The sequence below is a fragment of the Apis cerana genome, linkage group LG2, assembly GCF_029169275.1.
Source record: "Apis cerana isolate GH-2021 linkage group LG2, AcerK_1.0, whole genome shotgun sequence".
Taxonomy (NCBI): Eukaryota; Metazoa; Arthropoda; class Insecta; order Hymenoptera; family Apidae; genus Apis; species Apis cerana.
In genome coordinates, this window is record NC_083853.1 from 2,465,435 (window position 1) to 2,493,353 (window position 27,919).

Sequence of the window (27,919 nt, forward strand, 5' to 3'; positions counted from 1 at the left end):
TGCTGTATTAATGAATTTATAAAGGAATTGTTTGGAAATTATTCTAAATAACTAGCACTTAATTTATAAAATATTTATCTATATATTAAAAATGAAAAGTTACTACATAAGTAAATACGTAAGTAATCAAAAATAATATTGAATAAGAGAAAATTAAATATATTATTTTCAAAAATTGAATTAAAAGTATTTTATTTCATTTAACAAAACTTACTTTATTTTAAAGTAATTTTGATTTATTTCTATTATATTTAGATTTGATTTATATAGATATCTGTTCTTTATTTGTTATTTATTTATTGTTTATTATTTATTAATATTTATTCATATTGATTCATATTAATTATTAATTGATATAATTCAAAATTAAAATTACATTAAATAATTACAAAATTACCGAGATTACTTACTATGCTTTAATTTGAAGAATAGTAAGTAATGAATATATTTAACTGTATTCATGATATTCTAATCAATGGTTCTTTCTGGATTGGTTTATTTACAAATACTGCCAATGTATGATTTCGTTTGACAATAAGATCATATTCAATATTTAAGATACATATTCATTATGTATAATAAACGCACGAAAAAATTGTGATATCTAACTTTGATAATTCATATTTTAAATTTCTAAGGTAAGTCACATATTTTTGATTTGATTAAGGTTAAATACATTTCAAAATGAAAATAATTTAAACAATTGTGTATATATATAAAAATAAATTTCATAATCAAAAATTTATATAAAAATATAATTTTTATTATAATATTTTTTATTATTTAATAATTTTATTAATATTGTTATTGTATTTAATTAAAATTATTTTTTTGCATTAATGTAATTATTTATACAATTATATATAGTAATTAGAAATTATATAATATTTTTATATTTTTAATGTTTTAAAAAATATGACTATGTTATAAATTTGTTAATGTTTTCTATTATTTTAAAACATAATAAGTCAATAATTTTATATTTTATAATATAATTAACTTGTTAATTACGTTATTAAATTATTAAACTATTAATTAACTTTTAAACTATTAATATAATTTTTTAATAAATTATTGGCACAATAATATATATAAATTTTTTTTTAGATAGGATTAGTACTTTGTATTAAAAATAAATAATGTCTGAGAAAAATATAATTGAATGGACACAAAAAGATGTGACAAAGTGGCTTAGTGAAAGCGGACATGAAAAATTTGTTGATTTATTTTTTGATCAGGAAATTGATGGAAAAGTGCTTTTGACTTTAAAAGAAGATGATTTAAAATTAATATCCATGAACATAAAAAAAATTGGTGATATAAAGAGATTATATATTAGTATAAAACAATTACAAAGAGCTAATATGGCAGTATTGTTTGAATTAGGATATGTTGATATATTTCCTTCATCAAATTTTTTTAGTCATCATAAACATGAAGTAAGAAAGAAAATTTTAAATACTTAATTAAATATCTTTAAATACATATTTTTTTTAAATAAAAAAAAGTGATAAATAAAATATTTCAAAGTCACATTATTTAGTACAAATACATATTTTTAACAGATGCCTAGTAGTGGTATAAATAATGAAGGTTCTATTGAACATGAATTTTATTCTGCATCTATGTCAGAAGATGGTCATGCATCACATTTACCTCCTGAAATTTGGAAAGCTTTCATTAGTTTGGCATATTTATTTATTGTTACATGGATTACTGCCTTTGTAATGGTTATTGTTCATGATAGAGTGCCTGATATGAAAAAATATCCTCCGTTACCTGATATATTTTTAGATAATGTTCCACATATTCCTTGGGCATTTGATATGTGTGAAGTTACTGGAACTATACTTTTTGCAATATGGCTTATTGTTTTAATTTTTCACAAATACAGGTAAATTTAGAAATATTCATTAATTTTAAAAACATTCAACAAATTTTTATTTACAGATTTATTTTATTACGAAGATTTTTTGCTTTATCTGGTACAGTCTTCCTGTTAAGATGCGTTACAATGCTCATTACTTCCTTATCAGTACCAGGTGCACATTTACAATGTCAACCACGGAAGGTTCCTGAAGATTGGACAAAGTATAATTTCTTATTATTTAAAAAATAATTGAAATTAAAAAAAATTATATTTATATTTTCTTTGTAGTTCTGCATATGTAGAATTATATAATAAGATTGCTATGGCATATGTTATATGGCGTGGTGCTGGTATGTCAATTCAAGGTGTTAGAACATGTGGCGATTATATGTTTAGTGGACATACTGTTGCATTAACTATGTTAAATTTTTTTATTACAGAATGTAAGTATTATAATATATACTTAAATATATTCTATTTATTATTATACTATTTTATTTACAGATACACCAAGACAATTGTATTTCTTACATACTTTTACATGGATGCTCAATATGTTTGGTATATTTTTTATCTTAGCAGCACATGAACATTATTCTATTGATGTTTTTGTAGCTTTCTACATTACTTCTCGATTGTTTCTTTATTATCATACTCTAGCAAATAATCAGGCATTAATGCAACGCGATTCAAATAGAACTAGAATTTGGTTTCCATTATTTAGTTTTTTTGAGTCTTCTGTTGATGGTATTGTTCCAAATGAATATGAATCTCCATCTTTAATTATTTGTAATCTCGTATGTACAGGAAAAGACATATGGCATTTAGTACGATCTTCAATTTGCTTCCGTAAATCGTGGCGTAATGTAAATCATGGCAGTGTAAAAAATAGCACAAAAAAGGAACACTAGCCAATTTAATAAGATATTTTAGTTTTATATTTATTTGATAATAGATTTTTGAAAATATTAATTTTGACAATTCTCTTTATATTATTTAATGAAATTAATTATAGTTAATGTTCGATATGTTTGATTTGTTTAAGTGTTTCCAATTATAATAATTTATTTGAATTAATATTTTCCAAAAAAATCTAGTAAAATGTTATATTTTTTGTATAATTCATATTGAGTTTTTTTTCATTATCTTTTCTTAAATTTGACTTTAAATATATTATTATTTTTTTCTTTTTACTATTACTTAAAAGATTTCATTTTCTTTTTAATAAATAAATATATTATGAAAATTAAATATTTGAGTGAATTTTATAAATAACAAAAATTTAAAATTAAGTGAATGTGATTATTAATTGTTTTTATTACTATTTATATATTTTTTTAATATAAATCAAATTCATGATTATATTTAAGATACTTCATTATAAATTTAAATTTCAAATATGAAAGTCGTAATAATGAATTTTAAATAAATTACAAATAACAGTACTAAAAATTGATTTGATACAAAAATCTGTGTATTTGTTTAATCTATAACTTTTGATATGTGTCTATAGAGAAATAAAAAATGAAACAGTACAATACTACATAGAAACATAAGTATTGTATAGACATATGAATAGTTTTTGCACCTTTGATTCATATATTTTTTATTAAATATAAGTATAAGTGAAGAAATTTTATTCAAAGTAATAAAGAACAAATATGCACGACCAAAAAACAATAAAAAACAAAAAATCATATGGCCATGATCAGACTATTTGTTAAGTCTTTGTAGTATGTAAATGTAAGTACATGTGTAATATTATACATGTGATTGAAGTACATCAATTATAATATTATTCTTTATGCAGTAAATTAAAATTGAGTACATATTAAACTTTTTGTGAAATTTTATCAATAAGAAATTATATATAAAATGATCCACAATATTTATATTTGTTAAAAATAGAGTGTATTATTATTTAAATTTTCAAAAGAAGTTTTTAATGTTATAATATCAAAGAATAATTAGCACAAAAATAAGAAAAAAATTATATATATTGATATTTGTAAATATTTGTATAATCATTGTTATATTCTATGACCATTTTATATTATGTTATATGAAATTTTTTCGATATTGTTTTGTTATAAATACTTTTTATATACATTTCTTTTTTAATAAATAAGTGCACATTCGATAAATGTAATATTATATAATATGATTACAATATAATTACAAATATCTAATTAAAACAAAGATTTGTAAATATAATATTTAAATTATTTTTAAAATTAATATCTATTTAAAAGGTGCTAATATTATCATAAATAAAAATATTATAACAATATTCTTCATAATACATTCTTTCTATAATATTCATTCTCCATATGAAACGTACATAAATGTACATTTTTCTGTTGATAAATATTTTCTTTTCTTTCCTTTTTTTTTTTCGCACGAAATATATCGTCATATAATATTTTATATATAACAAATAATATTATATTGTATAAGCTCATATAGTTTTGTCAGAAATAGATATGTCTACGTAAGTACTGTTCCTATAATTAAATCACCAGTTTAGACCGTCGTCATTTCAGAGTTGTAATGCCGAGGTTTAGTGATATTGCTAGTTTCATTGTTTCATATATATATTTTTTATTTTCGTTTAAAAATTGAAAAATTAATAAAATATTTAACGCATATCAATATGTGCTACACTTCTCTTAATTTTATTTTTATTATTTCTATATTATTAATTTATTATACCTATTGACATAATAATAAATTTCTTTGGAATTTTAAAGAAATTTCGATCTAGAAATAGGTAAGTTTTTAATACATTTTGTCAAACAGTATAATATATATACACAATCATTAAAAAATATACAAATATTCGTATTTAGTAAATTTATTATTACATATATATTGTTATTTATAACGAAATAATAAATTTTAAAAATTAAAATAAAAATGTGATAATAATTTAGTTTTAACTACTGTCTACAAGTTTCAAAAATTGCAAAATTCTTTATAATTAAAAAATACTTTCTTTCAAATAGTTTAATTTTTAAATTATAAGAAAATATAATGTAAAATATACGATTAAAAAGATTTTTTTTTCAATAGAAAGACTACAATAATTAACTTAGATAGTTAGATAGTAATATCTAAAATTAGTAGATAACAATAAATTGTATATTTAATTTATAAGTAATTTAAAATATACAATTATTAAGTTTTTTTTAATAAGAAATTTTAATTTTAAAATTGATACAAAAATAATAATTGTGAATATTTATTATTTTGGTAAAAAAATAATAAAATATATAAGATGTTCGATTGAAATATATACAAAATTTAAAACATAATTTAAATTAAAATGACAGACAAAAAAAAATATCAGTTAAATTTTATTTATTAACTTATAAGCAATTTATATAAAACGTTTTGCTTTATATAAAACGAGACGAAAAGCCATCTTTTTTGTGTTTATTTTAATGTCATTCATCATAATGTCATTACGATCATTTTTTATATTTTCTACTTATTCTGAACTTATTCTATGTATATTTTTTATTAATTTTTTTATTATTAATTATTATTAATTTTTTATTAATAAATTTTTTTTCATTAATTTTATAATATTAATATTATTATTTCAAATCAATCACTCTAAATATTAAAATTATTAAAACAAACCTATTTTTAATATATATATATATATAAAATAAATATATAAAAATATATATATTAGCAAAAATATTTTAGGAAATAGTTATTTTTCATTAAAATTATTAATATATCAATATATGTTATTATATTCTTTTAATTTTTGTAATAATTGTGTAAATTAAACAAATTCTTTTACATATTTTAATATTATTAAATATTTTTAATTATAAAGCGAATACAATAATTCTTAAATTTTTGAACGTGTAATAATTTTTGAAATTTTTGGAAGTGTAATAATGTAGTAAAATAAAATAATTTGCTTTATTTTGTTTCGAAATTTGTTCTTAAATATCAATTTTTTTTATTTCTTTAAAAGTAATATCAGAAACAGAGAAAAGAAATTTAATTTTAAAGCTATAATCAAAATATTTATGTAAATGAAAAAACATGGAATCACAAATGAAAGCTATCTGTCCAATTTGTAATCAACGTGCAACGTTAAAATGTAACGGTTGCAAGCAACAATTATATTGTAAAAAAGAGCATCAACGAGTGGATTGGCCTCGACACAAGTCGACTTGTCAAGCGTGGGAGATTCGTGAGAACTCCGAACTCGGACGATATTTATTGGCCTCAAGGGATTTGAATCCAGGTGATGTGATTCTGTCTGAATCACCTTTGGTTTGGGGACCATCGATACATTCGGATCAAAGACTTTGCGTTGGTTGTGGAAAACAATGCAAGAATGCCAATACAAGATGCACAAAATGTCTTTGGCCGGCCTGCGCTGTAGATTGTTCTGGTCTTACAGATAAAAATAGACATGATTTGGAATGTTCTTTTCTTATAAAAGCGAAGATCATTCCAAGGTTTGTAACATTGTATATGAAACACAAAAGATGGATATAATTGAAAAATAATATCCTTCTTCCCTATATTTTTCGAAATGAAAATTGAAATTTTTTTTTAATATTTTTTTATTATGATATTATATATTTAAAAATATTATATAAAAATATATTAATTTGATATATTAGCCAATCAGTGGAAGTTATATTTTTTAAAAATCATTTACGTAATATAAGAATCTCTTTATTATTTAAACTTTTAATTGATAAATTGTTTAAGCAATTATTTCAATATTTTAATGATTTAATTGATTTGTTAACTGAAATTTGAAAAATAAAAAGATTTTTGAATTATATGAATCATTTTTAATCTGATTTCATTTTTAATGATTGATTTCTAAATTTTCTATATATCAATTTACAAAAAAAAAAAAAATAATATTTATGTTTTCTTCTAATACGACTATTATATGAAATTTTTTTATACATTTTTTTATGTCTGCAATTATATGAAACATTCTTTTATGCAATGATCATGTTAAATAACCATTCTTTTTTTTTTATATAATCTAATTATTTTCTTTAATCTAATAATCTCTAATAATCTAATTATCTCTAACTATCAGTAGAGCCCAATAAATATTTATTAATGTAATTCTTTTATTCATTTTCTAATAATTACTTGTTTTTTTTGTAACACATTATTAATTACATTATAAATATAAAACACATTATAAATTGTAACACATTAGATAAAACATAATTAGACATTGTATAATTTAACTTAATTACAAACATTTAATTAATTATCATTTTAATATTTTCATTTCCATATGATTTAATTTATTTTATGTAACAAAAATTGTAATGTAATTAATTCTAAAAAAAAAAATACTACTATTCATAATATCAATATCAAATTAATATATATATTATAATATAATTTTTATCTGAAATTTCTTTTCTCTTTCATTTCGAAAATATAATTCCATTTAATTGTATGAAAGATATTGTACATATTTATTTATCTACTTTATTCAGAATTCAATTTATAATTGATATTATTTTTTATTTTTTAGATGCGATGTTCTTTTGGTAATACGTATGTTAATATTATGGCGTAAAAAATCAAAATATTGGAATTCTATACAAAAATTACAAAGCCACGAAGATTCTCGTGGTCCAGGAACGAGCATATACGAAGAAACGATGAATATATATTACCATATTCAACGTCTTTTACCAGATAATTCCTCTACCAAGGACATAGTGAGCAAAATATGCGGTTTAATAGATATAAACGCATTGGAAACATTACCACCTGAGGGTTGTGTTGCAATTTATGAAACAACGTGTCTTTTGGAACATTCTTGTCTGGCTAACACGAGACACGGTTTTACAATCGACGATAAGGGTAGACCTCGAATCACAGTGAAAGCTGTATGTCCTATACAAAAGTAAATATGTGTTTCTCTCGTATAAGTTATATAAATATAAATATAAAAATAAATATAAATATACATATAAATATAAATATAAATATAAATATAAATATAAATATATATTTGTAATTTGATATATTTTTAATATTTTTAAAAATACTCAGAATATTTCTTTAATATTCGTGAAATATGTTTGGAAGATCGATACTAGAGGTCAAAGCAAATAAAAATCGATTAAGAATAAAATTTTAAATTATAAGTAATTTAAGTTCATATTAGATGAAGGAAAACGAATTTAGCTTCGTTTAATGCAAACTTTAAGTGCTTATGTAATAAATACTCTGGTTAACATTTTTATATATCAATTTTTGTGTTTGTTTTCATTTCTAGAATCAATCTTCCAAAGATTTTTTCAAGATTGAAAGATTTCATGAATATATCATTATCTTATAATATGTATAGATATATTTTTAAGGGAAATAGGATAAAATTTTCTAGGCATAGTTCATAAATATATAAATATATAAATATTGTTGCATATGAAACGATCTTATGAAACATATTATTATTTATTTATTTGAAACTATTGATTGATTCTTTTTGCAAGTTTACTTTATTATAAAATACAGATACGTATATCTAGAAGTTATACATATTAAAATAGAAACATTCAATCTCGAATGTACTAAATATATAAAATAATATGCGATTATATTTTAAAAATATGTTTCCGTTAGTTTAAGAATAGAAAGTAAGTTCCTTCTTGAATAGAAGTTCCTTCTTTCTTAATGAACGCAGATCTTTTTTTTAAAGGAACTGGTGGAAACTAGTTTTTTTCTATAGTAAAATGTATTTCATAAATTATTATAATTTATTAATATGAATTGTATACAGAGTGTTCTATTTTAATCTTTCAGAAAGTATCTCTAAGTATTTGAAAGATATGAAAAAATATTTGAGACAAAAGTTATAATTTATTTGACATATTAATTTTAAAAATTCATAACTCAATAATGATTTATGTTTAAAATTTAGATAGTTTTTTTATAAAATATTTTGATATATCTTTTTCTGTCGTAATATGTTTTTTCATATTCAAACATTTTTCATATTTTTTCAAATATTCGATATTTTTCAAAATTTATTTATCTTAATATAATATAAAAAAAAATATTTTTATATTTAATTAAATTTATTAAATTTAAATATTTGTATATATATTGTATATATATATAAAATTTAAATATTCTATATATATATATATATATATATAGAATTATAATATAATAGAATTATATTACACATTCTCTTGAAATTCGATCACATATTTTCTTTATACTATTCAATTTTTATTTATGTTTAAAAATATTTATATATACAGAGGGGACCATTTAAGTACAATGTATACACATGCACTTTGGGCAACAAGGGCACGAAGATCTCATCTTTTAGAAACAAAATATTTTTCTTGTCACTGTAAACGATGTGCCGATCCAACAGAATTGGGCACGCATCTTGGAACGTTAAAGTGCCCCCAAGACAATGGTTTTATTTTACCTAAAAATCCATTGAACTTTGATTCAGAATGGGGATGCGATTCGTGTTCTGGAACGCTTACCGCATCGGAAGTGATGCAATTCATTGGAAAATTGGAGGAGGATGTCGATGACGTTATGTGTTTAGCGCGAAAAGATAAATTGGTTAATCTTCTATCACGGTAAAAAGATTTTTATTTTATTTAAATCAAATGACGAAAATAATGTCATTCTTAATATATATGATATTTTTTAAAAATATAATAATAAATTAATAGTTAAATTATTAATTTAAAAATTATTATTTTGTTTTTTGTTTTATTTTTAATATTTACAATGATTAATATATAAATTGTTTTTTGTTTTCTGTTTTATTTTCAAATATTCTTAATAATTGATTTAAATTATAGAAAAGAGTCGAGCAATCGTTTTAATTTAAGTTTTTTTTTATTATATTTTGAATTAAAAATAAAAATTTAATAATAAATAGAATTTAAAAAAAAGAGAGAAGTTATAATTTGTAAATCATAATATATTATATACAAAAAAAAAATTAAAGATTTAATTTTTTGATTTAAATATTTTTTTTTAAAGTATTTTTTTATATATTGAACAGACTAGAAGTATCATACAAAATAGAACAAAATAATTTAATTTAAAACAACTTTAAAATATTTTGATTATAATTTTTTTAGAATGCAAATATATTTAAAAATATTGCTATTCAGAATTATTTTTCATTAAAACTTGATGAAAATGAAAGTTATTATTGAATAGTTATTCTCAACAAAGTGTTTATTTACAAAAAAATATATTGAACAACAGAACTCTCGAGAGTTTCAAATATTCTTGTAACATCTTAACCAGCATCTGTATGCAGTTAAAAACAGATCGAAAAAATGGTATAAACAATATAGCTTGATATAGCTTCAAAATGCGTACATATTTTATACAGAATTATTATTTCATTTTTTATTTCAAATAATGCATTATACATTTGGTAGAGAAAAATGAAAACTAATTTTAATTGGTATTTTCTCCCTTACTTTATCTTCTATTTTTATTTATTTTAAATATTTTCAATATATATTATCTAATTGAATAAAAATGCCTTTTTAAATAAACAGATTTTGTAAAAAAAACAGTTTATTTTGATTTTAAATAAGTTTTAAAGATCAAGACAGTAATTCAATAATAATTATATAATTTTAGGCTTACTACATTATTACATCCTGGACATCAACTGTGCATTACTGTCAGTCATTCATTGATTCAACTAATGCCCGCGGACAATCCTAAAAAACTTGAATTATGTAAACGTATTATAGAAACCACCGAAACATTGGATCCTTATGGTACGAGATTGGCATTATACACTGCAGTCACGTTAAGAGAATTGTCTACTTGTCCCGGAGAAGATAGAAAACATCTTTTGTCAAAAGCACTATCGTTATTGCAATATGAACCGCAGTATTCGGCCGGTGAAAAGCTACGAATATTAATAGAATCGGAATTATAACAATTCTATTATATTTAATTTTTAATAAAATGGAATAATAATACAAAATTTTGAATTATAAAAATTATTTTTATTATACTATCTTATCGCTATGATATAAATGTAACATGACACAGAATTAAACCTTTTCGAGAATTTTGAACTTTTTCTTTTGACTTTGAATAAATGCGATATTAGAATAGATATAATAGATATAATAAAATACAATACTTAATTCAAATTTTCAGCATTTAACTAAAGTGAAAACTAAAATTTTTATCTTTTTTTTATAATAATTTTTTAAAAATAAATGAGACCTGATTATAAATATCTAAAAGATAAATAAAATTCTGATTTTGTTTTAGAAATAAAAGATTATGTAAAATTTAAAATATTTTAAGATTTTTTAAATTTTTTATTTTAAAAAATGAAGAATAGCTAAATAAAATATTTTAATTTAAAAAAACAGAATGAATTAAAGATCTTGCAGCAAAAGAAATGCAGATTTATTTTTGACAGTTTTTCAGTTATTATTCTGTGTAATATATAAAAAAAAATGTTCTGCAAGTAAAAAAATATTTCATTTCTGATTTTGGAATTATTATTAAATATTGCAATTTATGCAAATTTGCGTTTTAAATTTGAAAAATTTGCCTAAAACTAAAGTAAATAATCAATTCAATTATTTATAATACAATAATGCTATGTTATATAAAAAAATATATTTTTTTTATTAATTTAATTTTTTATTATTTAATTATTATTTTCTTTTTAATGTTAAATCAAAGCAATAATTTCGTAAGAAATTTTTTCAATTTTTTTAAAATATAATTGGTGAAAATAAATTCTAGTATTACTCTTGCTATAGAATCCTCGAATTAAAAAAAAAGTAAATTAAGTTTAATTTTCAAAATCAAATCTTATAATCTAATAGATAATTTTATATTAAACAATAAATTATAACAATTCTTCTTAATTTTTGTAAAAATTATTTTAGGATATATTAGGATATATTATTTTTAAATGGTTTTGAAAAGGTGAAATGATATTTTGTTGATAATACAAAATAAACAAATATTATAAATTCATAATATTAACGATATAAAAGTAAATCGCAGCTAATTACACAGTACATATATCATTAGCACCGTGCTATATAATTCTATGGTTCGTTTTTGTATGTCACATTTGGTTAGGGTAACGTTTTATTTACAATGTGAATGTAAATTGTATCTACATCAAACAGTATTATTGTTGAATATGCTTGTTGCAAAAATAAAAGTAAAACAGTTTCTTAAATTAAAAAAAAATATATAAATTTCAAATAAATGTTATTATTGAGTTATAGCTTGTAAATCTAGACTAGATTTAGCCTCGAAATGGAGTAACGATTTTTCCATAATAAAAAAAAAATATTTTTTTATATAAAACGGATATTAAACATATTAATTCGCTTATAGTATAGATATCGATAAATATTATTTTCGAATATAAATATTATTCGGAATAATTTTAAAATGAACTATAAACAGATGAATTTAATTTTTAATGACTATAAAAACGATGAAATGAAAGTATTTTAATAATTTATAGAATTTGAAAGTGCATCAATCGATATTCATATCTAAGTCTTGGTTATTTAAATAAATTTGTTAATAAACTTTCGAATTAAGAGAACTATCAAAAATAGAAATATTTTTATTATTATATACATAATATTTCCTTAGGATAATTCTCTTCATTAGGTAACATTAGGAATTTTTTTATCTATTTGCGATCGATGTTAATCAACTGAAATATACTTAGTGAAGTGAAAAAGTATGTTTTAAATAAAATGCATTTAAACAGAAATCTCATTAATTGAAATCTTATGCGAGTAATAGTTAGCGAGATTCTTTAAATTCCCTTTAGAAGAGGAATAAAACGTTTTACAAATAGATATTTCGAAATAATTTCTATCTTGTAAAATTTTTTTTTAAGTTTGAATTGTTAACAAAATTTTTTTTTTCATTCATTATTCATAACGAAAAATATTTAATAAAATTATTTAATTTTCATCTTAATACACAAGATTTTAGAAATACCTGAAATATTTAAAATTATTTATATTAAAAAATTTTATAAAAATCCATAAAAAACCCTAAACATTTTGGATTTTTTCATAGATTTGAAAAATTGTGGGATTCTAAAGATCGTAAGATTTGAATTGATATTAAATCAAAATTTTTTTTTAGTTACATTTTGTTCTAATGCACGAAAGAGTTACCCATTTATCAAAAGACAAACATTAATAAATAAGTAATTCTTTGATTTTTTTTAATGCATTCAACCATAAACGAGAAAGGAAAAATATTAAATATTAAAAATGACAAATATAAAAGATCTAAATATAATGTAACGATTTAAACGATCGTTTTTCAAAAATCATCATTGATTATTCCTATTTCCTTGGATGAGAATCAAAGTTATCAAGGTAGACAGGAACGTCGAGTGCGTACAGTTAACAAAGGATAAGACAAAGATTGTCCTTTTAATTGAGCTGTGATTTGTAAAAGATAAGCTTTTCCTGGTTGCAACCTCTTAAGAGTGAATGGAAGCGCTCGATCTTTCGGCGGATTTTCTTTCTCTTCGCAGATCTCGAAAGTATATTCGGAACGTCGTCGACGATGAAGGCCACATTGGTCTGGAATAGTTGTCATGCTGGCCAAAGACGAGCCGCTCTTTAATTCCCGCACTAGGATGCAATACTTGGCAGAACCTGCTGATTCTACTCCTACTGTCACCTCGTGGCAAGTTTTTAGGGATCCGTATTCACGTGGTACGCTTCTCGTGGGAATCTAAACAAGGAGAATAATATCTTATAATTCTGAAGTTTAAATATTTGTTCTTAATAGTTAATATTTTCAAAACAGGTTTAATTTTAAGTATCTTTGATATATATATACATTTATTTATTATATAATTAAATAATAAGTATTTCATTAGAAATTAATAAAATTATGTCAGAAATCAAATTTTTATTAACGAAATATTTTTATTTCTTCTTAAAAAATATTAAAAAGTATTATTATGTGCAATTTTAAATGAAAGAAAATTTCTTTTTATACATATTTCACATAGAAGAAAATAAAAATTAGATGAAGAATATAAAAAGAATTACATAAATATTACAGTATAATGTACAATATTGATATAATTGCTGTTCTTAAAATAATTATATTAATTTTCATTGAAATACAATCATCTGTTACTAAATTTTACATACATATTTTTATTAAAATTAAACATAGAGCGTACTTAGAGAATAATTTTATGCTTTTAATAGATTTTATTCAGTACATATCAATTTATATGAACATACCTGTGGATATATGACAGACGATTCTTGGGTAGCTAGTACTTTAATGGCAGATACTCGTACTAATTCTTGTGGTGTAGCGGATATCCGTAATGTGTATCCTTTCCCTGAAGTTAAAGGTGGTACCCTTAATGATGCATATCCTATTACCTCCTTTTCCTACAAATGTAAATCTTCTATAACATTGACATTTAATATCAACGACTTTTCGTATGATAATATCGTACTTAATAAAAAGAAATGAAATATTTCTCAAAAATAAAAAAAGATATAGATAAAAATAATAAAAAAAGATATAGATAAAGATAAAAAAGATATTTATTATAAATTATTCTAATAATTCTAAAAAATTAATTTGCAAACTTTAGTTTCTAATTTCTAATTTTTATTATTATATTTAGAGAATTTTCAAAATAAAATTTTTCTTTAATTATAAATTCAAAAATTATATAATTTTGATATTTCCAAAAAAATTATTATTTCTACATGCTTTTAGAATTTTTTTATTTTAAAGTTATAAAAATATAAAATATAAGAATATACTAAGAATTAATGGATTTGATTACAAATAAATAAGATCTTAAATATCTAATATTTTGCTTAACAAAATTGTGATTACTATTCGAAAATTTAATACAAATTTAAACGAATAGTTAATATTATAATATTAAAATAAAAATAAAATAAAAATTGGTTTTTTATTTTTTTTAACTTGTAAATATATATTAATTATAATTGGAACATGGTTTATTACCCTTAAAATTCCTGGAGCGCTTAATTTTGCTCTAACGATGCCGCCACCGCAAGGAAGAATATAAAAAGTACTCGAAATATTTGCTGGAGGACGATAAAAGAAATTGACAAATCCATCAGTTTTACGCAAATTGGCTGTGCTATAATGCCCAGTGCGCAATCTTAACTCTGATGTTTTCCGAAATTTTATGGTATCAGTTCCTATACGATTCGATACATTATTTCGTGTATTTACCTTTAACACAAAATAAAAATAATGATTAATGATAATCATTTTATGAATTTCTTTTAAATATAAACTATAGAATGCGATGATCGAGTGAAAAGTGAATATAAATATAAATATACATACAAATACAAATTTATCTAATTTAGAATTTATTTAGAGTTATCATTGATTCGAGTTAAAAATAAACCAACCATCGAATCTTAGAAGTAAATTAAATTATTTTTAAAATATAGGATTGAAATGATCAAATTATTTCAAAAAATATAGCCATAATAAGTTCAAAGATTAATATTATAATTGATCTAAAATCTTAGTAATCTTAATTATTCAGTATTAAAATATTATTAATAATTTTGTTTTTATTTATCATAAAGTGCAACAGTAATTTAATGAAATATAATATATTATTTAATAAAAATTTTAAATAGGATATAATAGTTTTTTTATTATTATATTACAAAGTCAAAATATTACTTTCAATCTTGCTTTATCCTAATAAATAAAAAAAGAAATATAATGATTTAAAAAAGTAATATAAGTAAAAATTTTTGAAGAAATTTTATATTTCATCTATTTATAATGAAAAGAAACAATTTATTAAATTGATGAAGAAAATGTTAAGTGAAGAAAATGTTGAGTTTTACAGTTACTACGATATACATATTATATATGTATATAGCTTTATATAGTTTTAACATTATTTAAAATTATTTATTATTATTTGTAAAATATAAGATTGTTATGTAGTCTACTTATTACATGAATAATAAATTTCGTTTACTTATTACATGAATAATTTTTATTAAATTGTAATAACTTATCAAATTAAAATGCATGATATATTGACACATAATATTTATTATAACAGAAAATATTTTCTATAAGAATATTTTTATTTATATTTTGTTTAAACTCATATAGAATGTTAATACATATATTCGAATATCTTTGGAGGTATTCGATTCAAAAAGATAAAGCAAATATTTATAGAAATATAAAAATATTGATTAAGATTTATTTTATTAAATTTTATAATTTGCTTATAAATGCTTATGCAATCGAATTTTGTATTAAACAAAGCGAGACAGAAACAGAATCAGATAGTTTTATCTCTATCACACATTTGTTTTCGTCTCATTTCATCTAACACAAATTTAAATTGCAATTCAATAAATAAGCTTTAATTAATATTTTTTTATATTAATTTTTGTTTATTTTAGTCTTTAGAATCTAGAATTTTTCAAAAAAAAAATCTCTCATAAATATATATTAACATTCTGTATAATAATCATTAAAAATAAAAATATTTTATCTTAACTGTTACAACTATTTAATCTATATTGATTTTTAAATTCAGATGAGAATGGAATATTTTATTCTTTAAAAGAAAATATTATCCTTCTTTATGAAATGAAGTTATAAATATCATAAACAGTATTTTCACATTTCAAATTATTTGTCTTATTAAAAATCCATATAATTTTTCCAGCTCAATACTTCCTTTTAAAAATTTCAAAATCACATACTGCAATTATTATAAGGCAATTATTATAAAATTTACTTCTCCCTAGTTGTAATTACTAACCACGTATAATGTAAAATTGTACGTAGTGTTGTACTTCATCCTGTGAAGCGTCAATTTTGTTTGACGCACGCAATGAAGCCCTTCCGGAATGCCACGGTGTTGCTGTTCCTTGGAAGCAGAGCTTCCTTTCATCGGATGTGGGTGAACACGAAGAACATTTTGCGCCGCACAAAGGGTCAAGGGATGAGGCTGAGATCCTGATGTTACAGCTAGACAATAATGAGAGAGGTGGGGATCTATGTTGCTGTAAAAACAAATCTTTTTCAAATTTGTCCTCTATATCTGGAACTAATTTTATATTGAATATTATTAAATAATTAATTTTATTAATAATTTTCAATATTTTATTTTAATAAAATAATTTATTATTTAAACAAACTTAAAAATGAAATATTTAAAGTTATAAAAATTTAAGATTGTAAAGTATAAAATATTTAATTTGGAAAATTAATTTATGGTAAATTATTCTGTTTGTATTTCTAAAAATTAAAATATTTATATTTGAAAGTAGTGTAATAGTTCTTTATTTAAAGATTGTGATTACAAAATAATTATAAAAAAGGTTCTTTAAGAGATTATTTTAAGAGATTATAGACAAATTTTAGTATTTTTTATTTTATATAATCTCACCACCATATTCCTCTTACCAGTTCAACTCAATAAAAGATAATATCTTTTATAGTCATTCAACATACAATAAAAAATACATTCATTTTTAAAATTTTTCTCGACTTATATATATAAAAAAAGAAGAGATTATTAATTATTTATATAAAAGTAATATATATTACTTTGTATATAAATTTGTATATATATATATATATATTTACACTTATATAACACATTCATATAACATTTTAAATATATATGTTAAAAAGAAAAAAAAAATTATTAACAATACCTTTTATTCCAAGATATTGTAAGCCGACGTTTGCTTCTTCGTTGCTGAAATCTTAACGAACGACGACGATTTTCTTTTTCATTCATGTACAGTTGGAGGGTGTGATTCAAATTGCTTGACGTGGCGTACAAAAGCACTGTGCTTGGTAATAATTTTTCCAAATTGGCACCAGGAGGATGCACGGATTTAATTTCGAACCAATAGAGGCCAGCGCGTGTCTTCGATATCGTGAAATTCTGATCCTCCTCACCTTCATACGAGAAAAGGGGGGAACCTGGCTTCAAACTTTTCACAGGCCATCGTGTTTGAGCTGTTGCATTGATTATACTTTGTCACATGTATTATTTTAATTATATTTAAAAATATTTAAAAATTTGTAATTTCAAATTATGTCAATTTGTTAAATATTGTATCAATCGATTAATATTTTTAAATAGAACGTATGTGATAAGTTTTAGTTTAAATTTTTTTTTATAATTAAAGAATAATTATTTCTGCAATAATTTTGAATGTTCATCAATTCTAAAAGATTTTTTCTGCTATTTATTTTGGTAAATTTTCAAAAATAAAAATAAAATTTTAATAATATATTATGAATAAAAAAAAAGAGAATTAAAAAATTTAGATTTTTATATGTAATGTTATATAATAATTATATATATATATATATATATATATACACATATATACAATTATATATATATATATATATAAAAAGTTGTAAAAGCAATAAAATTTTATTTATGTTCTGCTATAATAATGTAATATGTAAAAAATAATTTATTAATGTAATTAAAAGATTAATAAACTTAAAGAAGCATTTTCATATTTTATTACAAAATTTATTTAAATTTGAAAACTGTAATAATATCAGAAACATTTTTTTCAATTTGAAAATTTTAACAAGCTAATATTAAGGAATATTAAAATATAATATAAATAATATAAATAATATTAAGGAATATTAAATACATTATAGAAGATGAATGTAATAAAAATGTTCAGTGATTAAATTATGTTTATATTATGAATTATATATACACTACAATATAATCTATACTTTATACTGCAAATTAATAAACATAATCATCATAAAAAAAATAGTTAATAATTTAAAATAAATATAATTCAAATAAAATAAATTCAATTAAAATAAAAATTTGCACTTTTTTTAAGCAATTTTTAAAATTTTAAATTTTCTTACTCTTTTCTTATCAATTAATCTATTTGATAAATAGATAATTAAATAAATTACACGCTTTATTCTCTTAAAAGAATAATAGAATTTATTCGACTTTAAATTTTTTTATTAATTGTAATATTTAATATATTTTAATTTCTACATACATTTTGCTCCATCTGTTTCTTCAGCGTTCTCTGGTGGTTCAACGTAACTGACGGTCCATGATATCGGTCCACTACAAGGACTAACGAGTAACGTGAGAGGTGGTCCTTCACGTGGACTCAGATAATAAAATCTGCAATAATTTTATCTGCATCCAGTATGATATTAATGTTCGATACGTATTAAACGTAACCAGACACGAAATAATATTTTAATCAAATGATATGCAAAATTGATATGCAAAAAATGTTTTATAGAATAAAACAAATCTTGTTTTAATTACATTCATTAATTTTCTTTTTTTCAAGCAATTAATATGATATGCAGATATTTTGTATATTCTTATAAAAAAAGATATTTCTTGATTATTTATATATTCATTACTCACTAAAAATAGAGAAAACGATTATAATAAGATATATATTATATATATCTTATTATAATATAATATAATATATATATAATAAGATGTTTATAAACATATTAAAATATAAAATATTAAAATTCATATATGTAAATTTTGTATATAATAGATAAAAGATTGCTTTTTAAAAGAAAATGTGAATTAATAATCATATAAATTAGATTAATATGAATTAATACAATTTCTTTATTTATTTAAAAATTAATAATAAAAAATCTCCGTGTAATTTTTTTAAAATAAATAAGTAATTTTAATTAAAATAAATAAAAAGTGAAAGATTTATTAAATTATATTCTTCATTTATCGATCAAGATTTAAGAACGATCATTCGAAATCCATAAATCGAAAACAATTAATAAATAAATTATCTCGTTTTATTAAATTTTGTACTAAAAAAGATAGGTAAATAATTATTAATAGACTATAATACAACAATAGCATATTAAATATCAACTTAATTCTTAATAGTATATTAATTATAATAGTATATAATACTAATATATAATAATATTTAATATATTGAACATAGAATGTATTTCAAACATACTTTCTATCATTTATTATTAAGAAAGATATGATTAATTGTATAATTACATTATTTTATGAATGACGAACTGAAAAACATTAAAGTCGTATTATAAAATCAGATACAATTACATAAATTGCACGGCTTTATTTACAGATATTAAAAGACTAGATATTAAAAGACTATTGAAAAATAATACTTAAATATAAATTTCTATCAAAATGATCAAAAATATTTTTTCTCCACATTTTTTTTCAGAAAGGCAATAAGTTATTATTAGGCAATATATTATTAAGTTGTTCGATAAGTTTTGCAAATTCTTTACTTTGAAATATTTATTATATTATTATAATAATGTTATTATAATTTATTATTTTAATCGAAATAATGCCTAAACTAATTTGAATAATCAATTCTCATTACGTATTTCAAGAAAAAAATAAAGTTTCATTTTGAGATAAAATAGTTGTAAAGAGGTAAAATAATTCGATTCTTTTCATTTCATTTCATCATGATTTTATAAGTGCTATTCTTTTATATAACATTGCATTAAACGAAAAGATAAAGTGTCAAATATCTGGACAAGTTGAAAATCAACTTTCTATTTTAATTTATTTGGTTTTGATGTAGTTTTAACAGTATGCAACCGATCATTATCGAATCGTAAAGTGATCGTTTCTCACCATCTGCAATGTTATAAGAAATATTTTTTCTAATTCTTTATCGATTTATTCTTGTGCCAATGAATTTGTCAATCTATATGTTTTATGACGATTTTTTTAAGAAAAATTAATACAAAATATATATAATTTATTCTAATGAATAAATTTATGTTAGAGAAAAGAAATCAGATATTTTTCGACCTAAAAAATTTTCAAGAATTTTTTGAATTAAAAAAAAACTATTAAGGAATAATATTACAAACACTATAACTTTGAAAGGAGGAAAAATTATAAAACAATTTTTTAACGATTTAGAAATTTTAAATAAAACAATAATTATAGTTTATTTTGTTTTATAATAAATATTACACATTTAAAGTTTATTTCACTCAATCATTATAATAAGCATAATAAGCATGAGAAATATTAGATTCATTTGTTTTTTATTATCGATTAAAAAAAATTCTTTAAATAAAAATTGAATTTTTTCAAAAGTAATTATATATTTTAATTAATTTACATATAGATGAATGCATAAAGGATCTTTATTTTATAAAAATTCAATTTTGTCAATTTTAAACAGAATCACATCAAATCGAACAAATAATTATACTCGAAAAATTTTTTATTTTTAAAAAACTAAACACTAAAAAAACAATTACATTACATCATACCCCTCTAAAAATCTATTTTACTCCAATTAAATAAACTACTACTCCCTAACAATATATAAATCAAGAGAAATCTCTATCTATTCCCATTTCATATTCCCATTCCATCCCTCCTGTATTTCCTCCACTCACTTGACCGATCTACTTAATTATTCGGACAACAATATGTATAGACCCACCTACGCCCGTACTACATACACACACACACACACACACACGTAGCATATCAGAGGTATATGTAAATCCCAGTTACCCGTTTTATATTTAGTCGTAATGTTTGATCGCGCAAAAGTCCCCCTTTTAAAAGATCGTACACCGAAGTTAAGTTTACGCCTTCTTTGCTTCTCTCTCTCTCTCTCTCTCTCTCTCTCTCTCTCTCTCTCTCTCTCTTCCTCCTCTTCAGTCGATCTGTCCCTCCCCCTTCGACCGATACTCCCTCTCCCTCGTCCCTAACGCGTTTTGGACTCGTCCCGCGTTAAAGCGAGGCCCGAAGAGAGCGTCGTCGGGACGCCGCACGTGCTCTTCGTTCACTGAAGCTGGCACTGAAAACGGCTATTGTAAAATTAGCGTCTACATACAATGCCGGCGTCGCGGCGTCTGGGGTCGCGCATCCACGACCCCCGCCATCTAATTTTGGAGGCCGGTTTGTCCCACGGCAAACTCGGAATTGATTCTGTCATTCGGGCAGCGCCGCGAGGCCGTCTACCGTGTTTCGTGGAAATCCATTCCAATAGTGGAGTCTACGACGCGTGGCATCGCGACGTCTCTTCCTCGCACGCGCGCCGAACCTTAGCCTAGACCCCACTTCCGAGGGAAACGTCGAGCGCGACCTTTCGCTTTAAGCCTCTCACGCGCTTAGAGAAGAAGCGAGAGAGAGGAAAAGAGAGAGGGGAACGGGCGACGAACCCCGGCGTGAATGGAGTTCCTGAGAAAGGAGTTTGATCGTGATCGCTTTTCATCTTCATTCCTTATATATGCGCGAATCTATGCGGGATGGGGGAAATGATTTGGAAAGTAGTTTGATTACAAAGATTATTAGGAATCGTTTTATTTTTGTAGATTAGATTGGAATGTTATTCGAGAGTTGCTGGTTGGAAATATTTGAAAAATCGGAAACAAATTTTATAGGATATTATATGAAATTTTTATTTATGATATTGAATCATGTTGCAAAATGTTGAACTGTTAGCAATAGTTAGTTCGAAATACTTTTCTTTTTTTTAAGTAAGATATTTTTTTCACGAGTAATTTTGATTAATATTAATATTGAGTTAATATTAAGATATATATTTGAAATATTATATTTCCAAGAAAAGTTTATTCGCAAAATTTATTTTCTCCAAATTTGATTGTTAGATTCGAGAAGAGTTTTGATATATAATCTAAAACCAATTTTTAAATTTAGAAATTTCATATGTAGAAATTATTCCTCCTATGAAATCAAATAATAAATTTATTATACATCAAATACAATAAAAAAATATTAAAATAATATAATTATTTCAAATATGTTCTTAAAATAATAAATATTTTACTTGAATATTTGTTTGAAATATATATTTCGTATATAATGCCTATTTCGCCGTCAGCTAATGGAATTTGTATTGCTTGACTATTTCTATTGTTAAACGTCGACAGATGCGTCTATAACATTAGAACACTGGTTCCTGGCTTATTTCGAATCGTGGCCCCTTTTCATTACAACAAATAACTTCCAAATTGTGTCCTCATTTACAAAAAGCTATAATAAAAACAGTGTTAAAAATATTGAAATGGATAAATAAAAAATTCCTTTTAACTAAAATTCTTTACAAAAATAATTAATTTGAAAAAATGACAAAATAATAACGTTTTGACGATTGTGATTCACAAATAAATTGAATGTTCGAATTTTAAAATTTTAACCAAACAATAAATAATGAGTTGGAAATAATAATGAAATTAAGAAATTTCAATTTTAAAAATTTTTTGATCAGAAGAATATTATTCATTATTCCAAAATTTATTATCTCTGAATTTTTTCAAAATTTAAACATGCTTATAACATCTTAACAATGAATGAACAATTATAAGAGTTAGCAAGAGATTAAAAGATAATTTCGTGTATTATTTGCATTTTCGAATCTTCTGACAGATTCTTGTTTAGATATTGAAACAATCATTCTTCCATATGTTTAAACAATTTGTGTAATTGCACGTGATATAACGATGATTATAATATTCATTTATTATTTTTCAAACAAGATCATTTTTAGCAAAAGGATATTAAATTGAAGACATAAAAAAGATATCTAACGAATTATAAAGATTTTTCTTGTATAAATAAATTAATGTGTGAATAAATTAATAAATATTATTTTATGAATTTTATCACAGATTTTATTTTATTTATTTTATTTTCTTATGAATATTAATGAGTCTTTTTTCTGTATATTTCATATTATATGTAAATTGAATTTCATATATTCCGAAAAATTTTAAGTAACTTGATAATAATTTAAATAATAATTATATATAAATATATTAATAAAGAAATTTGAATTATTATACAAATTTATACAAATTATTTACTTTAAGATGTAACACATCATAAAGTTCACTATGTAATAATTAAGATTTAACGATAATTAAAAAAATACTATTTACAATTCCTCTCTTTTTGTTAACTGACCTATCAAAAAGTTAAATATATGTTAAGTTCAAGTTTAACGTGCAACCTAGCGTTTCAATCTTTAAAGCAATTGTGCAATTAGACTTGCGTACGAGTTTCGCGGAAACCATCTGATAGCAGGACTTTATGACGCGTAGCGTCGCGACGCATCGGACCATTAAAACCACGCGGGTGGATACATTGCAACAAAGTAGAGTTTGACGACAATACCTGCTCGGTAAATTGATGTACATCTACAGGACGAGCTTTAATCCCTTTGAAGAAAATTTTGCGCGAAAAATAATCAATCGAGAAAAATAGATCACAAGATAATGTTTAAATGAAATAATTCGTTTATTATTAATTATTGATTTATTCAAAATTATTGCTATTCGGGAAGAAGAAAAAGATTTTCCGCTTGAATCGTACGTATTTATCCGTATCTAATTTGTATAAATTTTAATAAAATTAAATTAAATGTTTTTTTTTCACAAAAATGTTAATAGAATCTAAGCGAATGATATTATTAAACTTTATAACTTAAGAATATTAATTTTTCTTTTTTTACAATAATTGATAATTGTTAATTATTTAAATTCTATTATTTTCTTTTTTTTTAAAGATTTAACGTTGTATTAATGACAAGCTTATTAGATCTATTTTGTATAAGATGATCAAACTTTATGATAAAAATTTGTTTCTTATATTCATTCGTTATATAAATCTACGAGGAATATTTCGTTATTGTTTTTTCTCCTAATTTGCATGAGGATAATAATTAATTGATTAATTTACAGAGAAATTCACGTAACGAAGTTTACTAAAATATGACAAATTAAATTGTAAAATTCACACAATGTATAAACACATTAATTATGTTAAATACATGCTATTAATGTATAATAATACGAAGAGCTATAAATTTAATTAATTGTTTTAGTTGATTAATCATTACCAATATTATCGGTATTCACTTTTCATAAATTAAATTTTTAATGCTCTATCTTTTGTGAAAAATGTCTCTAGATAAAATTCTATTCAAAATAAAATTAAAAATAATTTTTTAATTGATAAAATATAAAAATGTATCAATATATGTGCATTGAAATTTCATCGACAATTTCTCTATTTCGTAATAAACTTCGAGTGAAAGTATATTCAAAGATTAAACTCATTACTTTATATAATTAATAAAAAATTATTATAACAATTCGTTAATATCAATGATATCAATACATCGAGTAATAACATTTTTTTATTTCTCGCTTGCAAATCTATATTTTGAATTAATAAAAAAAGTGTCAAATAAATAATAAATAATAAATAACGAAGATACAATGATAATTAATAAATTTCATTTAAATTTTTTCATTCGTATATAAATCATCATCGATTAGCGACATTCATGCGAATTATTATATCATTCGCCAATAATTCGAATCAAATTGCATTTGTAAAATCTGTTGATGAAACATGGTACGGAGTTCGTGACGTTCTCGTATAAACGTTCAAAGTTCCATGGGTCTGGGTACACGTGCATCGAATAAACAAGCTATGTAACCCAAACGAAATTCGCACGAATTGTTTCTATGGTTCGGCGAAAAGTGAATGCACCTTTCTTACAGTTTCGTTTATCTTTAGATCAAAGTTTAATTCGATCGAGAAAAAACGTCACTGAATTTCACCGATCTTTCTCATAGCTGAAACCCATATTAGTTACAAATTACAGCGTTTTAACTATATAAATTTTAAGCTAAAATCCTGAATTCTATAACTCGATTCTGTTATCATTAATACAAGTAGATAATTTTAATATTTTCCTCACGTTAGAATAAGATAATTTCAGATTAATGATTTTACTTTTGATAAGCCTATAATTCTCGTCAATTTTCAAAATTTTCACTTGATCAAATGAAAATATGATATCGAATTTCACTGATCTTTCTTACGAGATTCACAACTTTTCATAACTTCGTTTTATGAAAATTAAAATTTTAAGAAATAATTCGATTCTTATATGATTAACGTAGACGCACAATTTTATTATCTCAACTCATAGTCTTTTATTAAAAATAAGATATAAAGCGTGTGTTTCAGATCAATGATTTTACTTCGATTAAAATGGTTTCCAATTTCCAGTTTCCAATTGTTTTTTCGTATACGAATGAATTGTTGCATAGATGAACTCGCGGTTTCTAAGATACATTAGTCGTTCTAGCATATCCCGATACTTGATAGTCAGAAGTATAATACGTTCTCGGTAATGTAATCTACAGGTATCTACATTTCTATTATATTGCCCGACCAAAGGATTTGGCATTCCAAGCGAATTGGATTGGTAACACAATCCGTGTTACTTCGATAAAATAGTTTGTTCCACGACAAAACGAGAATGGAATGCTATTTGGAAAAGAGAGAAAAAATTGCTTATAGATATGAAGAAAAAATGAAGAAAATGTGTTAATCGTGTTTTTATCTGTTATTATTATATTTATAGACACAACAGTTCAATTACAATATTACTACTGTTACGTCTTATGTAATTATGTAATTATTTTATTTTCTTTTTTAACTGTACACGCGAAAAGGATGATTTCACTTTGCGAAATAAATCAAATAAATGATGCACAGGATGTTCACGATATTGCCAATGTTTTTCCGATCTTTTTTTGTCAGTAAAAGGATGAACAAGAATACAATTTTGCAGCCTCTTATAATCAACTTAATAGCGTGCATTAACCTTTTTTTTTTATATTTGTTTTGTATTCTTTATACATGGATGATCTTTAATCTTTTTAAAGGAATGCCGTACATTCCCTCCCCCCTCTCCTTGTTTGAAAGCTTTATTTGAAAGCTTGTTACGACGAATTCATTCATCGTACAATCCGATCTTCAGAATTTTTCTATAAGAAAAATGAAAGAAATACTTTGATATATTTCGTATTTTTCGATATTTCAATTTGCTCAGTAAGTAATTATTCGTTAATATAATTTTTATTTCTTGTTATTGTTTATTCAAATTTCCGCTTTCGTCCAGTGTTCATAAAATTATAATATAAAATTTTTCGAATGTTTGAAAATTTTAAGTCAGAAATTAAAAGTCGGCGAAAATTTATCGATTATAAAATTCAAAGAACTCTATAAAACATTTTTTTCGATTAATAAATATTCGTCAACGGAAAGTAGGAGATACGATTAATATAATTCATTACAAACAACTGATATAACAATTGATTTACCTGCAACATTTATTATCATTTATGCCAATTATTCTTATTAAACTTTATTGTTACGTTCTATTGGATGCATCATTACACCAATTAAAAAAAAAAAGCCAGATCGCTAATCCTTTTCGGGAGGAAAAATCCTTGCGTTATTATTACGTTAAATGAAAATGAAAATCTTCGAAACGAGACTTTCGATGAGAGAAAAAAAAAAAAGAAGGAAGAGCGAATGCAAATACTCACTGAGACACGTTACCGGGTCGAAGGGTGGCCGGTATCTGATACTCGGGGTGTAGCACGCCGGTCCTGTTGAACTCCTGCACCCTTGTCGGTTTCTCCCCGCCGAAAGGCCTCGGGCTGCCGATCGTCTTGTACCCCTGCTGCTGCTGTTGCTGTTGCTGCTGCTGTTGCTGAGACAATTGGTGTAGCTGGCGCAGCTGCAACTGTTGCTGAGACAGTGTCTCGCAGAAAGCGCAACCGGTGGCCTGCCGCGCGTACACTGGCACAAATACGAGGAGGAAGAAGCGGAGTGACGCGTGACGCATCGTCTTGGCCGATGATTTCCCTTCTTTTTTCTTGCACGAGGAAAGAGAAGAATAATTTGCCGCTGGATGGAAAAGGGCGACGGCGACGCCGCGACGTCCGTCGTCCAGTGGCGAACGAGTTCGACTGTGTGCCGAACGGTAGACGATGCCAGTCGGCGAGCGAGGCTGCTGCCGGCTTGGGAAACCACGCTGAGACGAAACGAAATAACCCCTCTTCTCGCTTCCTACCGAGGCG

At 23.1% G+C, this 27,919-nt stretch overlaps 3 protein-coding genes across 5 annotated transcripts; 2 read left to right on the plus strand and 1 right to left on the minus strand.

Annotated features, from left to right (window-relative positions):
• The first annotated feature begins 99 nt into the window (after positions 1-99).
• LOC108004491 (ceramide phosphoethanolamine synthase) lies at positions 100-4,160 on the plus strand. 2 transcript variants are annotated; one of them, XM_017067446.3, is made up of 6 exons: positions 100-638; positions 1,108-1,439; positions 1,566-1,894; positions 1,951-2,091; positions 2,159-2,313; positions 2,375-4,160. In XM_017067446.3, the coding sequence occupies exons 2-6, from the start codon at positions 1,140-1,142 to the stop codon at positions 2,779-2,781; spliced, it is 1,332 nt and encodes a 443-aa protein (XP_016922935.1). In that variant the 5' UTR covers positions 100-638; positions 1,108-1,139; the 3' UTR covers positions 2,782-4,160. The 2 variants fall into 2 exon arrangements, with proteins under 2 accessions (XP_016922935.1, XP_061928115.1); XM_062072131.1 differs by having other exon boundaries at positions 432-638; positions 1,112-1,439.
• A 216-nt stretch (positions 4,161-4,376) lies between these two features.
• LOC108004513 (SET domain-containing protein SmydA-8) lies at positions 4,377-10,880 on the plus strand. Of its 2 annotated transcripts, none has more exons than XM_017067470.3 (5): positions 4,377-4,640; positions 5,865-6,357; positions 7,416-7,793; positions 9,160-9,495; positions 10,526-10,880. In XM_017067470.3, the coding sequence occupies exons 2-5, from the start codon at positions 5,936-5,938 to the stop codon at positions 10,830-10,832; spliced, it is 1,443 nt and encodes a 480-aa protein (XP_016922959.1). In that variant the 5' UTR covers positions 4,377-4,640; positions 5,865-5,935; the 3' UTR covers positions 10,833-10,880. The 2 variants fall into 2 exon arrangements, with proteins under 2 accessions (XP_016922959.1, XP_061928114.1); XM_062072130.1 differs by having other exon boundaries at positions 4,391-4,640; positions 5,903-6,357.
• Positions 10,881-11,878: 998 nt separating this feature from the next.
• Positions 11,879-27,878, minus strand: LOC108004490 (protein NDNF). Its single transcript, XM_062072129.1, has 7 exons — positions 27,383-27,878; positions 18,985-19,115; positions 17,638-17,947; positions 16,737-16,980; positions 14,924-15,157; positions 14,173-14,328; positions 11,879-13,648 (listed from the first exon to the last, which is right to left on the minus strand). The coding sequence occupies exons 1-7, from the start codon at positions 27,682-27,684 to the stop codon at positions 13,280-13,282; spliced, it is 1,746 nt and encodes a 581-aa protein (XP_061928113.1). The 5' UTR covers positions 27,685-27,878; the 3' UTR covers positions 11,879-13,279.
• Positions 27,879-27,919: the final 41 nt, after the last annotated feature.